Genomic DNA, 18219 nt, shown 5'->3' with positions numbered 1-18219 from the left:
ACCTAATCTTGTGAGGTACCGAATGCCCTGAACTCCCAGTCAAAGCAGGAGGAGTTGAGGATACTCATTGGGTCTCAAGATCTGATGGTAGGTATTTATCCTGTCTCCTCCAGCTGAGGAAACAATTTATGCAGGACCACCTGGGTGAGGTTTATGGAAAGCAAATGGGAAGAAGAGATGGTCCACTAATTAAAACACTAGCCTAGGACGTGGGAGACCTGGGGTCAAACCCCTTCTCTGCCACAGACTGTGTGTGTGACCTTTGACACGTCACTTGGTTTCTTTGTGTTCCCCATCTGTAAAGTGGGGATAATTGTACTTCCCTACCTCAAAGGGGTGTTGTGAGGATAAAAGATTGAAAGGTGCTCAGATACTATACAACAACAGGGGGCCATGGAAGTACTTTATAGACAGAACGTCCATTAAATTTGTAAGATTTCATCCTAAGAAATATTTAATGCAACATTACTTTTTTAATTAATTGGAAAGGCAACTCTATACTTGCTTTGACTAAAAATCCTAGTGTGATTTAAGACTACTTTGGAAGAACAACAACAAAGTGTTTTTAAGTGCAATGTTTCACACAGCTACCTCTGTTCAGTCTGAAATTTCTGATTTCAAAACAGCTGATAAAGGAAATCAATTTTTTTCTTTAAATGTCAGAGTCATTTGAGCTCAAGTATTATCTGTAAAAGGGGCAGGCTTCCTTTATCTTTCAAACCCTGTTCACAGTGTGAAGGGCGTGTTGGGCAGAAGATCAGCTTTAGGACATAAGTCCTGGGGCCATCTATTGAGCAACTTCACGGTTTACAGGACAAGTCAGTAATTTGTAGGTTGGGTTTTTGGGAGGTTTCTTAATGTTAATGATTTATCATTAGGGATCTATTTTCCCAGAACTAACCTTATGCCTATTGAAGAAGTTAGTTCTTTAAATGTCAACTACTGTGTTTTTCTTTGGAATGTATATTTTGCCACAGTAAGACACTCCAAAGTATCTACAGTGACACACCTTGATGTTAAGCAGCGCTCTGTTTTTGGCTGCTTGCCTACCAACCACCAAGGCGTGTCATTATTAGGCCATAATAGTATACCCTCGTTATATCTCATTGCTTAATTAGTTAGTTGATGGGTGATTAATTGTAGCGTGGATGAGTCCTCTCCTCAGATCAGGTGACTCATGTACTGCAAAGGTGGGCAGGGCACTGTCTTTCTGCTTTTACCTCTCCTCCCTGACTGACTAGCCTGCGGGCTGACAAAGGAAACAGTGAGTCCTACCCTGTCAGTATTTAGCCAGTTCACAATTAAAACGCCAAACCGTGTCCCCTCAAGGGCACATACAGTAGCTGGTTCCCCTAAAGCAGTGTTTCCCAAACTTGGGACGCCGCTTGTGTAGGGAAAGCCCCTGGTGGGGCTGGCTTGTTTACCTGCCCCATCCGCAGGTCCGGCCAATCGCGGCTACCAACGGCCGCGGTTTGCTGCTCCAGGCCAATGGGAGCTGCTGGAAGCAGCGGCCAGTACGTCCCTCAGCCCGCGCTGCTTCCCGCAGCTCCCATTGGCCTGGAGCAGTGAACCGCAGCCAGTGGGACCCGCGATCAGCCGGACCTGCGGACAGGACAGGTAAACAAACCAGTCCGGCCCGCCAGGGGCTTTCCCTGCACAAGCGGCCTCCCAAGGTTGGGGAACACTGCCCTAAAGGTATTAGGCTTGAGCCGTTGGAGCCCAGGATGCTCTTTTAAGCCTCAGAGGTGCATTACCCAGGCCTACTAGCATCTGGACAAATCCTGTCACATACTAACCATGCCCCAGTCACAAACTTAGTGGTAGGGTCATGGCTTTTTCTGGGCAGAGGGGAGTATTTTGGATCTTGTGCACGTGTGGGGATGGGCTGGCGGTGTTCGGAGTCTGGGAGGAGGATCAGGGCTGGGGCAGAGGGTTGGGTTGGGGCTGAGCTGTTTGGGGGTGCAGGAGGGTCTCCGGGGCTACAGGGGGGAGAGAGAGGACTCCCCCCAGCTCTCTTTCCCCGCAGCAGCACCTGGGCTGAGGGGAGAGGCGCCTCTCCCTGCCATGGCGCCGGGGCTGCGGCCGCAGAACAGGTGCCTCTCCCTGGCCCCTGCAAGTCTGGGCCAGGGCTGGGTTCAGTTCCCCCTATGACATTCACCAATGACAATTACTGCAAAAGAGGCAGCAAAAAAGTTTGATTCTTTGCTTGTCCATCACATACACAACCTTTAACAGAACCATCTGAACGTCACAGGATGACCTGGATGTACCACCTATTTTAGGGGAAAAAAATGAGAAGATGGTTTGACAGTCCCTCTGGGGTGCGAGGAGCAAAAGAAGAATAAAATGGGAAGGAAGCAGGGTGATTGCAGCGGGCAGAGCAGTAGTGTTACTCATCAAAGCCAGAAATCTCCACTTCCTCACCTCAAGCCTCAGCGTCCCTCCCTGCAACCCACATTTATCACATTAACAGCTCACTGTTTAGAGACATTAATACAAAAATCATGGGCGTTAGCACAGGGTTCTCAAAATGGGGATCGTTACCCCTCAGGGGGTTGCAAGGTGATTACATGGGGGTCACGAGCTGTCAGCTCCGGGGGCTCTGGGTTGTCAGCCCCACATTAAATTACCACACACACCCCCAGCTTTTAATTTATAAGTGGGGTCATGCTCAGAGACTTGCTGTGTGAAAGGGATCACCAATACAAAAAGTTTGAAAACCACTGTGTTAACACTTCTCAAAGTTAACTGGTGATTTCCTTCTTGGTTTTTTTTAGCATAATTGTACAACTAAACTTAAGTTTGCAATTCTGTCACCAAATTTCACACACTAGTAACAGATCCACAGACTGCACATCTGTCCTGTGACAACAAAACAATATTAACTCTACTCCTGAACACATGCCATGAAAATATAAAATACAGGACTGGCTCTAGGCACCCGCAAAACAAGCACATGCTTGGGGCAGCACAATTCCAGAGGCAGCATTCCAGGAGGTTATCTTTTTTCTTTTTTTTTGCTTCGGGAGTTGTGCTCTCGGAGGTGTGTGTTTTTCTTTTTTTTTTTTTTTTTGCTTGGGGCAGCAAAAAACCTAGAGCCGGCCCTGATAAAATAAAAGGCACAACTCTAAAATCTTATCCACCCACAACAAAACTTCCCTCTCATTGGTTACCACAACCACTAGAATGATTAGTAATATGAGCACAACACCATGTCCCCAAACAGAGAGCCTATTGTGCTAGGTGCTGTACAAACATACAAAGGTTACACACAAAGCACTACTTCACTAGACTGGACATAAAGGACACCAAGTCTGCCGAAGAAACTTCAATGGACAACAGAGCAAGAAATACCCAGGGGAAGCAATACAACAATGGCCTTAAAATGGACCTTTACCACTGACAAATGTCAACATGTGGGGGGAGATATAGTGACTGAAAAATCAGTTTGCTAAACCAGAACATCTGCTGCAAACAGTTTGTGTTGTTTTTTTTAAATCAGTCAACAAGGGAAAAGGGCACTTGGCAAGAGCCATGAGAGCAGAAGTTACAAAACACTAGCAAACAGTATTGCTAGTTTCTCTGCTCAATCCATGGATGGTTTACATAACTCAAAAGTTAGACTGTCTAGCCATTCACAAGACCATAAAAGCTCTTGGGGGAAAAAAAAACCCAGATCATCTTTGACACACAACAGACAATCCAATTTGAAGTTTAGGATCCCTTTTCCAAGTTTCCCTACTATCTTAACAGTAATAATTTTCTTTCCCATTGGTAGCATTCCCTCTAAGCTGGCTGGTTCCTCCACTCTTCAGGTCAGAAAGTTGACGTTAAAAATAATTAAAGAACCTACTTGATGAAGTATCTTCAGCTCAATGTGTTTCCCAACAAAATGTCAGGTTAACTACCATCTTACAGTGAGCTGAAACGTAAACTCAGGCAGGGTCCAGAAATAGTTCATTCTATTTCATTCCTCACGCAGATCTAGAATAATAGCACATGTATTCTAGGATGTTATTTTATTTGCCTCTTAACAAACAGCACTTCATTACTGCTGCCTTCATTATCAATTTGTATCTTGCTTTGGTGCAAGTGATTTTGACATATTCATTTCCCACACACTTCCCTTTCCTATCTCTCAATATTAATATTCCAGTTAAGTGAATCAACCCGTGAAGTTTTTGCAACACCAAATGCACCATACGCTCCATCATACAAGATCTTGAGCATTTCCAGTTTGTTTTGCAATGTCAAAATGAACTAATTTAAAACCAAGCATTTAAAATAGCGTTTCAATTTCATAAGATTAAAATACTGCATTTCAAACTTTTCTTAAAAGAAAAGTTACTCCATTGGTTGATATTCCAGCCAAAACATATCTTGTTAATCGTATAGCATAAACATGAGAAATATCAATGTAATTTAAGCCAAGTTTTCAAAATCTGTGTACTGTTAGAATTTCCAACGCCAGACCAGACCAGATCGGAGGTCCATCTAGACCAGTATCTTGTCTCTGACAGTGGCCAATACCAGATGCATCAGAGGAAGGGATGAGAAAACCAGCTAAAGGTAATTAATGAGATAGCCTGCCACCATGAAAAAGTTTCCTCCTAACCCCCAAACTTAAAGGCTGTCTTATGCCATGAAGCATGACAATTTATATCCCTTCCAAAACTCGTTTAATAGTCACCATTATGGATTTTCTTGATAACTATATAAGTATCTCATTCTTTTTTTGAAATCCTGGACATCTCTTCCCTTCAATGGTATCTAATGTACAATCTAACTGTGCACTGCACTGAAAAAAAATATTTCTTTTTAGCAGCTTTTAAATTTGCCACCTTTCAATTTCATTGAGAATCCTTTTGTTCTTATATTATGAGAAAGGACAAATAGACGTTTCAATCTACCTTCTCTATATCATTCATAACCAGTATCTTAGAATATTTTTGTATTAGACGAAAATACATCTATCCTTAATTTGTTGATAGATAATTAGAATAAAGCAGATGCAAGGCCTCTTCATGTTTATATAAACATCATTTCACTCTGACGGATTCTTTACAAACTATATGCATGGCCTGATTTACAAAGGTGGTGAGCACATGTATCTTCTTGACTACAGGTGCTCAGTTCCTTTGAGAGTGAAGCCATCCCCATTCACCCATCACTGATATACATGCACCCGTGGGATCAAAGAGGACAGCACTCCCCTATTAAGCAACTCTGCACTGTTTTGTTTTATTTTATTTTTGAAAGGCAAGTGAAAAATAACTTCCCCACTTAGTTTCATTTAGAGAACAGTGGGTACCCAGAATGCAACTTTGTTCAAAAGAGAAGCAAGTGTGCACAGAACCTCTCACAAGTGGTAAGGGCAAGCCCGTAATCTCATGAAGAGTTCCAAAACTGAAGAAAAAGATAATGCTATACATAGAGCAAGGATTTAGGATGCAATGGTTTTGCAGCCAAAGAAACTCTTTATTCACCCAGAACCCCTGCAGGGCCAGGAATGATATGTTGTAGTTAACAGTTAAAGAAGAGAATGACATTAATTTCATCTCCTTTCAAAACTAAGGCATCTCAAATCCAACTTCATGGAATGGAAAAGCATCACGTTTAAGAGGCTGTACTGTGAACAACTAAAAGCAGTGACAAATCATAGGAAATCAAGTTAAAAATGTGGTTTAGCCTGTGTTGCGTTTCAAGATCAAAAGACTGTAGATCAGTGGTTTTCAACCTTTTTTCATTTGCGGATCACTAAAAAATTTCAAATGGAAGTGCGGACCCCTTTGGGCATCTTAGCCAGTCTACAGACTCCCAGGCATCCACGGACCATAGGTTGAAAACCATTGCAGTAGATGATTAAAAAGAAAATAAGTCTAACCTATTTTTCCACTACTTATGCTACTGTTTTCTTTTCTATTTCTCTCAGCCTAGACCAGGGTTTCTCAAACAGGGGTCACCGCTTGTGTAGGGAAAGCCCCTGGCGGGCCGGGCCGGTGTGTTTACCTGCCCCGTCCGCAGGTCCGGCCGATCATGGCTCCCACTGGCTGCGGATCGCTACTCCGGGCCACTGGGAGCTGCTGGAAGCGGCGGCCAGTAAGTCCCTTGGCCCATGCTGCTTACAGCAGCTCCCATTGGCCTGGAGCAGTGAACTGCGGACAGCGGGAGCCGCGAACGGCCGGACCTGCGGACAGGGCAGGTGGACAGGGCAGGTAAACACACCGGCCCGGCCCGCCAGGGGCTTTCCCTACACAAGCGGTGACCCCTGTTTGAGAAACCCTGGCCTAGACAACCTAAAGAGACTAGCCACTTTTACTTTCAGGATCTTGTGCAATCGCACAATGCTGCAATGTACACAATCTAACGACTTCCATGGAAAGCCTGTGCAGGTTAAGTTTGTTATAAATGTTATGGAACCACCTCTACTGGTCTAGGAGTTTTGTAACAGCTTGATCAACTCAAGAAACTGATCCAGTCAGGGTGGAAGTCTATGGAAAACTCTAGAAGAGAACCACCGCACCATAGGAAAAAGTATCTCTACTATGTAAATCAGTGGTGGGCATCCAACAGGCTGCATGCAGCCCGCAGGTTGCCCACCACTGATTTAGATACGCCCAAAGCACTTTCTGAACACAAACAAGAACTAATTCTGGAGCACTGATGTGCAGCCACCTCTTGGAATATGGCAATTTAATGAGCATAGTAACTATAAAAAATTCAAGGGAAGGAGGTGAGGAATATGAATTAGGTGTAATTTGTTATTAGAGAGCCATTTTCTTCGCTTTGTTCTTATTGGAATAAAGTCCACATCCCAATAGCCCACAACTAAATGGATCCAGCAGTGAAGTACACACACTGTATTGTCATAATCACATCAGTCTGTGAGATGTCAAGGGTGGAATGGCCCAAGATATTTAGGCTCTAAAAGCATCCTCTCCTTTCTTTGCCCATAACATCCTGGCTTGAGACCAAGTCAGGCCACTCACCAGCTGCCAACAAGTGTGATGTCACAACCAGGGACGGCTCTAGCCATTTCGCAGCCCCAAGCACGGCGACACGCCGCGAGGGGCGCTCTGCTGGTCGCCAATCCCGCGGCTCCGGTGGACCTCCCGCAGACGTGCCTGTGGAGGGTCCGCTGGTCCCGCGGCTCTGATGGTCCACCGGAGCCGCAGGACCAGCGGACCCTCCACAGGCACATCTGTGGGAGGTCCACTGGAGCCGCCTGCCACCCTCCCGGCGACCAGGAGAGCGCCCCCTGCGGCTTGCCGCCCCAAGCACGCGCTTGGCGTGCTGGGGCCTGGAGCCGCCCCTGGTCACAACTACATTATTCACTACAGGTTAAGACCTAGCAAACTTAGCTTTGAGACAGTAAGTTTAAATACAAACGGATTGGAAAATTAGCAAATATGTTGAGAAAAATGTATTAATACAATGTGAGAGGATACACACCCACTGAATACCTTTCATTTTTTTTCACTCTGAAAGTCCCTCTCAAATATAAGCAGACCTGCATTAAGATGAGAAGTCTAACTGGACTCTCTCTCTACATAGAGAAAGTTGTCTGAAGGGGGGGAAAAAGCTACCCTGCTGCAGGTATGGGAGAACCTGACCTAGTATCCGATGGCGCATTCTGCAAAAAGAGTTATATACACAAGAAGATGATTCTAAAGAAGTATGCACGGGGAAATGTTTAGTTACATGTTCTTCAATTCAGATTAGAATGACAAATTCGTGAGAAACTCTGAAGGGAGGATTTCTCCACAGAGACTCATCAATAGAAGCCTTTCATCCACTCTAACATTATGAATCAGCTCCTGTGTATGCACAGCAGACACTTAAACCCACAATATTTCAGTTGGATCAAAACTAAGATTATTAAAATTTCAAGAGGCATTCACTCTGGTTAAGGCATACGGGGTAAATTCTCAAAGCAATGCCAGGGCCTACGCATGGCCGGGTAACTCCATTAACAGCACTGGGATTTGATCGGCTAAAATTTCACACAGCCCTTTTAGTGAAAAAAAGTATAACAGTGCCCCTCACCACACGGTCTCTGTGCACTGTACAATATTTTTATGCATCTTATGTGCTAACCAGTGTCTCCTTTACAAGAGTCACACCATGCAAAGTATGCACCACCAAGTCCACACGATTTCTTCGGCAAAACCCACATAGAAGAGATGCCCGTGGTTTCAATGCCCAGGGTTAAGTCTAACACAAGCTCCCTCAGGCCAGCAGATGAAACGATTACCAGAACCAAAGATCTTTTCCCCAGCTGTTGAGAAATGCCTCAGCTGATCACAGCTGTCAAGGCAGCACACAGGGAGAAAGGGAGTTCTCTTGGGGGTTTTACCCTTTGGGTAGCTTCAAAATTCACTGGTATGCATCGGTTTATTACAAGTTTATTACTAACTCAGAAGAGAAAAATAAAATCATTTCCTAGCCCCAAGCTAAGCACCTATGCCAAGTTTCAGCAAAGAAGAATTGGAAAAGGTTGGGGCTACAGTTATTACCAACTCAAAATTGACGGGCTAACTCACCCTCAACTACAGAGCTACTACGCAAAAGTCAAGTATAAGAGGGGCAGCTGTATTAATCTGGATCTGTAAAAGCAGCAAAGAGTTCTGTTGTGGCACCTTACAAACTAACAGACATATTGGAGCATGAGCTTTCGTGGGTGAATACCCACTTCGTCGGATGCATGTCAACAAAAGCTATTTCACAACAACATTCAGGGTCCAACACACAAACATGGTGGCATTGCTAGTTTACAGAGAAAGAGGACTCAGACTGATGGTGATATCACGCCGCCACCACCAACCCCTTTCTCTTTGGTAGCATAAATTGAATTTCTCAGGTAGAATAATCATTACTAGCACCGAACACAACAACAAGTTAACTCGCTTAATTTTACTTATAATAGACACGGGGCTATGTCTACACCATAGACCTTACATCAGCACGGCTAGACCTGTGCAACTGCGCAACTGTAAGGTCTCCCGTGTAGCTGCTCTATGCCGACGGGAGAGCTCTCTTCCATCGGCATATTTAAACCACCCCCAACAAGCAGCGGTAGCTATGTCAGCAGGAGAGCATCTCCCCCCATCACAGCACTGTCCACACTGGAGCGTCTGTTGGTGAAACTTATGTCGGTCAGGGATGTGGTTTTTTCACACCCCTGACCGACAAGAGTTTTACTGACAAAAGTCCTAGTGCAGACATAGCCTAGATCAGCGTTTCTCAAACTGGGGTCTGCCAGCCCCGCTGATCAACTCCTCTCCCTCCCTCCCAGTACCTCCTGAATGCCGAGGGAACAGCTGTTCCCCAGCATGCAGGAGGCACTGGGGGGGGAGGGCACACCAGGGAGGGGGTAGAAAGAGGCAGGGAAGAAGAGGGGAAGGGGTGGAGCAGGGCGGGAAGAGGTGGGTCAGGGGTAGGATGACCAGATGTCCTGATTTTATAGGGACGGTCACGATATTTTTTTTCTTATATAGGCTCCTATTACCCTCCATCCCCTGTCCTGATTTTTCACACTTGCTATCTGGTCAGCCTAGTCAGGGGTGGGGCCTTGCGGGGAAGGGGTGTAGTGGGGGCAGGGCGTGGGGTGAGCAGGGGGCTTAGGGGTCCACGAAAAAAATTAAATCAAAATGAGGGTCCTCAGGTTGCTGAAGTTTGAGAACCGCTGGCCTCGATTGTTATGCACTAGCTGGTATCTCAACCTGCATCCTAAGATTAACACAAATAGCACAGCACTGCTCTGCTTTCACCTCTTCAACAGCTTGTAGTTGGCTAATGAGGGGGCGACAGACAGAGATAAAACAGCTACTCACAGAATAGCCAGCTATGGATCCTTCATGCACTATAATCCTACACATTGAAGTGTTCCAATCAGCCCCTTCCTTTAAAAACCAACACAGTTGTGCCCAGTGTTTTTGGCCTCATGTACATCGGGGGTGGGGGTGCATCATGATCAGCCTCAGAGAGCACAGTAGTGAAAGCCAGAAACTCCTGAACTCAAATCCTTCTTCTAAGGCCTGTACCATTTACAGCCTGGGGGAAACGTCACCAAAGCTCCAAGCCTGACTTTGCCCTTCTGTTAAAGAGGAGATAAATATTCCTAAGGTTCCTGTGAAGCTGGGTACTAGCGTTTGTGGAGCACTTTGAAGATGAAATGCACTATGGGCTCAACCCTAGTGCCAAGCATTCCTTCAATCATTGCTTCAATCCAGCAAAGCACTTCAGCACACGAGCAGCCCCACTGACTCAATGACTCAACGGGGAATTTTTATGTGCTTAACATTCGACACAACAATATATAATACTAAACTGATGAATCTAAACACAAAGAAAACAAATCCACCCTGCTGAGAGGCCCTTTGGGGGGATTCCTCCTTACTAATTCAGAGCCCCCCTGGTTTTGTGGGTTCAAAGTAGACTGATGCACCTTTTAAGTACAGCTGTCATTTTATTATTCCGCTCTGCGTCATGGGAGTCTTCCCCCCCATCGAATATCCTGTATGGAGATTTCCATGGACAGATCGCTACTTCCCTCCTGATTAAAACTGGGGATTTGTAACTGAAAAGCTGAAAACAAAGACAATGATAGTGGTGCTTCTGGAAAATATTCTATACAGATACACAAAAGTGCTCCATCACTTAGAGCAACAAATATGTGACCAAGAGACATCCATACACAGTACAGCACTGGCTATTGTATACTGCTGGTTTTAATGCATCTTTTCCAGGTTCAGAACCGAGGAAGCGGTGAACTCTGTATTAACCAGTTCTGAGTGTGTAATTACACAGTCTCGTTATTCTCAAACATTTGCTCCGTCAGTTGTATTTTTTAGGGAAAGCTGCACAATCTCTTCTAGGCTACGACACTGGAAACCTTACTATGTAGCCTATGGGATTCTGCCTGATCTGAAAGGATTTTTAAGTATTTTTTCCCCTCCACACTATAGCAGGAAACAAAATTGTCCTCTAAAGACTTGAGGGGCAGATCCTCAGCTGTAAATTGTCATCACTCCACTGAAGATGATTTACACCAGCTGAGGATTTGCTGCTAAAAAGAGGCTGTAGTTATGCATTCTCACAGCTCTGCCACAATTGTATGGAACACACAGGTAGGCCCAATACATTGATAAGAATTCAGTATTTCTTCTCCTAGACCATCCCTCAAGCTTCGTGATAAATTCATGAGAATTTTTCCTTCTGAAGTCCTTAAGACACTTGCAGAAAGATTCTGCAGCTGTTTATAAAGAGCAAAGAATTTCAGAGAAAGCAAACTAGCTGCTTGCACAAATTGCAAACAATCAGCTGTATTTGCTATCCACAGAAGTGTTGACAGCAAAACACCTATTCTAAAAAAAAAGCTGCATGGAGAAAAAAAGAAGCACACTGTATAGTATAAATACCAGAGTCCCTATGCTTGAAATAAAGCTTGTCTTCAGGAATCATGAGAGCAACATGTACATTCTAATGTAGTATGCATTGGGGTAACGGAAGAAGTCCCTCTCTCATCTCCCCCCTCCTCCCCCAAAGTCTACACCTGTGCTTTGCATTTAAGTTAACCATTAAAAGAAAATAAGGCTAGCCATATTAGAAACTGGATGGCAGCCAGACTCTAAATTCAGCTGTAATATCTATATTTTACTTCAATTTTGTTACTACCGGCTTACTCCAAAGTATTTAGAGACCGCTTGTTTGAGAGATGCTATACAAAATAAAGTCAGGGTCCTGGAAGCAGATACATGCGGGCAGCCTCGTGTTTGTACAGATCTGATCACAGGACCAGGACCGTTTAACGCCATATTTGTGCGGTAACTGGCTCAGCACTTTGCTCATCCCAACAATGGCTTAGCATTGCTTGAGTCACATCACAAATATTTTCATCTGTTTTTCAAACGTGCATTTCCTTGTGTTCATATCAAATACACACACACAAAAATGCCACCAGCTTTCCCTAACCTCTGAATCAGTGTAAGGACCTAACTACCAAATTGCTTCAAGAATTATAGCCATTTCCCTTGTGCATCTCGTGCCAAGTTTTGCCATGTACACGGTTTAACTACTCTTCAACCTGCCCATACTGAAAATACATTGAGAATCGGAAAAATCCTCAGTACTTAATATTTCTCATCTCTCAGCCACACAAATACATTCTCTTTTCTATTCTTCTTTTGGGCCCACTCAGATTTCTATCCTTTCTCTATCTCTACCAGCAACAGCCTTGAACATTTGACAGCAATGATGCCACATTCCCATCCAAAAGAGCATTACTAGCCACAACAGGACAGAATGAAGTTAGTGGTACCTCTCCAACTTTGCATTAAAATAAAAGTCACATCAATGCTTTGCTCTCAATTACTTCATGGAGACTTCAATTAAAAGACTATACAAATTTATATTCTCTTATCATTAGGCCTCTGGATTTCCATCCCTTATTAGGGAGGTGGGCACTGATCCTTCCTTAGAAATGTGTTTTTACTCTCCAAGGAGAAAATTTATATCCCCTTCTTGTATCTTTAAGCCCAAGCAAACTCATGGATATGATCAATGTAGGACTGTTATCATTTATTTGTATGCTAGGAATGCCTGGAGACCACAATCAGGATCAGGGCCCCATTCAACCAGGTGCTGCTCAGAGCAACAGCTCCAACAAGCTTACAGCCTAAACAGACAAAACAGATGAAGGGTGTGTTAGGGGAAAAGGATACAACATACAAGAGTGATGAGTGGCACACAGTATCTTAGCTCCTTTTTGGGGTGGGGGAGGAGAGAGTAATGATCACGTGGAATAGTGAGAGTAAAGGGGAGCCGGAGGGAATAAATTAAGAAAAGCACAGAATTAGGAATAAGAAGGAAAGGAAGAGCAACACTGAAAAGGGGGAGCATGCTCTGCATCAAAAGATAGGACTGTTTGAAACATGCTCTTTAAAAGCTCACCCCAAAATGATCTCCATATATTTGCTGTATGCTACGAGAAATTAACAGCATACTACTGTACAGAGCTTCTCAGTATTTTGTTTCCAGAAAGGAGTTACAATCCATTCAGATCAAATGCTATCTTCCCACAGGGAGCTACAGAAAGTACATTACATTCACAGGGAAACCTGAACAATGTTAGCACACCATATAAATCTACTCCTCAGAGGGCACAAAGCAAGTGTTTATTTTTTAATTTGGACCACTTTGAAAAAAATCTTACATATAACATCTGTACGTTATCACCTCAAGAATAGACTGTAGGGAACAATAGTTCATTAAGAATGGACTATACGTACAGCTAAATTTCTATGATTCTCTTGAATTCTGAAGTTGCCAAATCCTGATTCTGGAGCAAAAATACCAAGCATGGCACCAGACGCGAACACGTCAAACATGAGTCTGTCATAGTGAAGACCCTGTGTACTCCGTGATAAATCTGACCTAAACTTTGCAGCAGAGTGCCTGGATTTTGCCTACACAGCAAACTGTAAATTCCACAGCAGAATAAGATAAAATAAAAAATGAAAGGGGGAGGGGTTACTGAATTATATATTAAAATGAACAATACAATATTCCTTGCATTATTTAATTTGATATTCAATTTAATTGAGAAAGTAAACAAGGAAGTGTTATTTACTTCTTCTCATAACACAAGAACTGGGGGTCACCAAATGAAATTAACAGGCAGCAGATTTAAAACAAACAAAAGGAAGTATTTTTTCCACACAACGCACAGTCAACCTGTGGAGCTCTTTGCCAGAGGATGTTGTGAAGGCCAAGACTATAACAGGGTTCAAAAAATAACTCAATAAGTTCATGGAGGCTAGGTCCATCAATAGCTATTAGCCAGGATGGACAGGGACAGTGTCCCTAGCTTCTGTTTGCCAGAAGCTGGGAATGGGTGACAGGATGGATCACTTGATGATTACCTGTTCTGTTCATTCCCCCTGGGGCACCTGGCCTTGGCCACTGTCGGAAGATGGCCTAGATGGACCTTTGGTCAGACACAGTATGACAGTTATGTTCTTAATTATACAATGCTGCAATTTTTTTAATTTACGCATAGCTGCCAAACTTTGCACTGAAACCAACCTGCATTGTAGAAGATTTGGGACTTTTGGCACTTCGGAAATTGAGAGAAGCAGTTTATGATTGTGGACTAGAAGCAAACGAGTTCAATGTTTCTGCTAAGACGACCAGCACTAGTTACATGGTTAAGCATGCTAACACAGTCACCATTAGGTTTCAGTGTTAACACACCATTGAGTCTATTGGGGGAGGAAATCTCACTTTGGAGCTATTGTTTACAGGCTCAGAAGCCTTGTCCACTCTAAGGAAAGGTGGGCATCAACAACAGGACAGCTGGACTGGTGCTGAACACAGTTTAAACCAGGAGTCTCAAACTTACGGCTCACGGGGCTTCAGCAGTGGCCCACGGGGCTTCAGCAGTTTTGGGGCAGGTCTCTCCCTTGGCCCCACCTGCCGCATCCCCCTCAGGGGCCCCGGCAGTACGGCTGTTCCTCTGCACCCCTGTGGCCAATGGGATGCTGAGGGGGTGGTGCCTGGGGACAGAAGCGCACGGAAGCCCCCCGGCCTGCACCACCTTGGAGCCCCAGGTAAGCGCCGCACACCTGACCCCCTCTCAGAGCCTCTGTTCACACTGTTCATATTTGGGGGGTTTTCATCAAAATCACAATGGCTAAGAATAAAAATTAATAAAATGAAAGGGCTGGATTCCGTTGCAAATTCCACACCATTGCAGAGTACACAGGGCTCTGGCTATAGCCTTCCCATTATGGGAATTACGGACAGATCCTGCAACAGGATAGGTGGGCAGATCCCTGCTCAGATCCCAACAGCTTTGCAAGGAGTCCACCCCCACAGTTCCACTTGTACCTCTGCAGTAAAATGGAACTTAGCTTTCTAAGGACCATTTCGTACAGCTAGCTGGAAGCACCCATTAATCTCTGAAAAAAGTAATTATTTTTGTAAACTGTCGTTATCCTTGCACATAATTAGTAAAAACAGCTAATGTTTCATTAATTGCATTGATGTAATTTAATTGCTTTGTTTAGACTAAACAATAAGGAACATTGTGCTTGTTTATCTAAACAGTGATCAACCGGGGTAAGAATTGGTGCAGTGTTCGTTTTCTTTAAATCTAATACACCCCTTCTAGAGTTCAGTCTAAAAAACAGGTTCCACTACTATTAAAGATTTTTTTTAAATCCACACCTGTTCCCATTTCTGTAAAGCAGCTGTGTTAAAATCTTTCCAGTGAGCAGGGTTTCCGTACATGTAACAGTGAATAAACACACACAACAGCAGCAGCAAAACAAGATGCATCATTTTTATAGGAAAGAAGTAATGACATGTTCTGCTCTTCTCTATTTAAATAAAAAATAACAGATTTAATCTGGCAGAACAAAACATCTGCTAAATGTTCTTTTTGAAGTATATTTAATGAAAATTATTACGGGGTGGAGGTTGGTTTTTGTTTTGTCTTTTTAATTAAACCTACACTTAATGTAAAAAAAAAAGGCAAAATTTGGAAAATCACACTTGAAGAACATGACAGCAATAATTGCAACATTCTTCTGATACACACAAATCTCTCTCCCAAACCTGCCTACTCTTTACAAACCATGCTTTTAATTATCTCCCTAGATCTGTTTAGATGAAAAGGCATGTGAATCCATGCTAAAAAATAATTCCTGGACAAGACACCTCCCCCCTCCCCGCCCCCACTCCATACACACACAAAAAACATTCATTTATATGTGCCTCACTGTAAATTATATTTTAGCTAGTAAAACTGAGCTCCCATCCAGAGCACATCCACACCCACCAGTGAATCCCTCACCTCTGAGAACTACCTCCACCTGGCACCCTCACTTCCCAGCCCTTCTGGGAAGAGTCCTGTACAAATTAAAAATACACTGTTTGGAATCATTGCTTTAGAATACTGTGATGTAACACTTCACTATTGGCTGTATTTAGATTATAGCTGGATTCCCTCAAACCTAGTCCCGCATCTATACCCCATCTGAGCAAGGCATCTTGCCCTTGTTAAGGAGAACATTACAGTATTCCGCAAGAAGAGCTGCAAACACCATAGTAACGTTATTTTAAGCTGTAGTGGTTTAGGACCATTATTACGGAGATACTGTAGTTTGGTTTTTTTTGTAAACAAGACTAGGCTAGAAGATCCTCACCATCCTTTTATATTTATAAATATATCCTGCAGAGAGGCCCTTTGCAGTCAAGGATGCAGTCAACACCCCTTAATTGATGGCTCCCTCACAAGAACGATCTTTGTAGATTGTGATTTCAGTTTGCAAGGGGGCAAAGCTATGAGAACTGATGCACTTTGCATTTAAACAGACTCAGGAAAGGGCAGTTACCATCCATATGAACATACCATATACAAAAAAATTAATCACAGATTAAGATACAGTTTCATCCCAGAAAAACAAATATACTTTTTAGTATCTGTAGGTCCAGATTTTCATACGGCACTCATCATGGTGGTATACCGATGCCTATATTGCCCCTTTCAGCCCCACCCCAGGGCTTTCCAACACACTATAATAGGTGTCCTACACAATCACTTCTGGCCTTGTTGCATTATTGTCAGGAATTGCACAACCTAAAACGGTTTTTAAAAATGGTATAGGAAATGTTGGCCCTAAGGTAAAGAGATCCAAACTTAAATGTTCACGGATGGGCACTGCAGGAGAAGGAGGTGGTGTCCTGCAAGCAACTCAGGAGTCAAAACCATCAACAATTAACTAACATACTGCAAAGAGCATTTATAACTGATGCCAACACACATCCAGAAGATTAAACACAGGGTCTCTGCCTCATCTACAAACTAGTGTAAGGGGGCTTTGGGTGGGGTAGGGAGCTAATGCAATGACCCTTCAATGCAGCTGGAATTTATGGTGCAATCATGTGCTGCTTGTAAAGTTTACCCAGCAAAGGTTACTAGATGGCTTCCCAGCACCTGGTCCCCCACTTCCCTCTCAATCACTTACCTTCATGTCGCTTATGATGGTCTGGAAGAGCCCTCCAAGCGCACTACATTCCTTCTCTATCACAGCCTCCATTTTCCCAGCTCGATCACACAGGAGGACAGACACTGCTGCAATTTCACAACCCTAAAAAAAAAAAATCGCCCCAACCTCCCACCTCAACAAAACCTGAGCAGCTCTTAAAAAAAAAAAAAAAAAGCGAACCTAAAGGCAGCAGGGAAAATAAGTGAAATCCTTATCTATTTTGAAAAAAAAATCGCAATGTTATTGGTGTCTATTTTCTACATACAGTCCCCAACAATCCCCAAAAATATCCTGAGATTTAAAATCAAGCTGCTACTATCCCCCCACACAAGGGCAACAACAAAATCCATCCTTGTGCATAATGGGTCATGCCCACAAGTAGGATCAAACCTGGTATTTCAATCTAAAACAGCATCAGCTGTTTAAAAATAAATGTAATGCACCAGATCTGCTGCCTACCAAAAAAAAGCAAAATAACTATTCATTTAAGGCAACAAATCTGATCGCAAAGAAAAGCATTTAATACACCCACGCTACTGCTTGCACTTAAAAAAAAAGAAAGTAAAGCGCGTTTAACAAAACAAATCAACAGCTTGCCAAAAAAAACAAAAAGCCTAATGCATTTAGAGCCACAAATTAATATTTCAATTTTAAAAGCCCCACCGCATTTATTAATGCACTCGGCCGGCTGGCTGCCACGGCCGGAGAGGAGCCAACTACCAATCTAGTGTTTCCAGAAAGCCCCAATGCACGGGATGCATCGGCGCTTTATTTGCAACCCCCGCGAGCCCCCGAGCCGGCAGAGCTGCCCCGTCTCGTGCCCCTGTGCTGGGCTATGGCTGGGCTCTCCCTCAGCTCCTCTAGCTTCCTCGCGAGCGCGCGCCAGTGCTCGGGCCCGCCTATCTCACCTCCCCGGGAGCGGCGGCGCGGGCGCGTCACGAGCACAGCCCCGCCCCGCCGCTGCTGATTGGTTAAAGGGAGACGGGGCGGGTGGGCAGAAGGTAGCTGCCGGCTCTAGAGCGCGCACGGGTGTGGGAGCGGGATGCTGGCGGGGGAACGGCAGGGTGCTGGGTTCGAGTCTCTGCTCTGGGTGTCACTGGTGGGGCTGCGGGGCCGGGCTCCGGGAGAGGCGGCTGGGTCTTCCAGCATGAGGCGGTGCCCGGGTTCT

The 18219-nt window shown here is 44.1% G+C and overlaps 1 protein-coding gene across 16 annotated transcripts in view; it reads right to left on the bottom strand.

Annotated features, from left to right (window-relative positions):
- MTSS1 (MTSS I-BAR domain containing 1) overlaps positions 1-17878 on the bottom strand; it is a 175256-nt gene extending 157378 nt beyond the window's left edge. For 9 of the 16 annotated variants that reach the window (XM_045004251.1, XM_045004263.1, XM_045004250.1 and 6 more), the window contains exon 1: positions 17031-17877. In XM_045004251.1, coding sequence (XP_044860186.1) covers positions 17031-17102 — 72 coding nt within the window. In that variant the 5' untranslated portion in view covers positions 17103-17877. Of the gene's footprint in view, positions 1-15856; positions 15873-17030 lie in introns of those variants that run through there. The other 7 variants (XM_045004247.1, XM_045004257.1, XM_045004249.1 and 4 more) reach the window with 3 other exon arrangements.
- Between the last annotated feature and the right edge of the window lie 341 nt (positions 17879-18219).

The sequence above is a fragment of the Mauremys mutica genome, chromosome 2 (assembly GCF_020497125.1).
Source record: "Mauremys mutica isolate MM-2020 ecotype Southern chromosome 2, ASM2049712v1, whole genome shotgun sequence".
Classification (NCBI taxonomy): Eukaryota; Metazoa; Chordata; order Testudines; family Geoemydidae; genus Mauremys; species Mauremys mutica.
The sequence above is the reverse complement of the archived record's forward strand: the minus strand, read 5'-3'. Positions and strand labels throughout refer to the sequence as shown.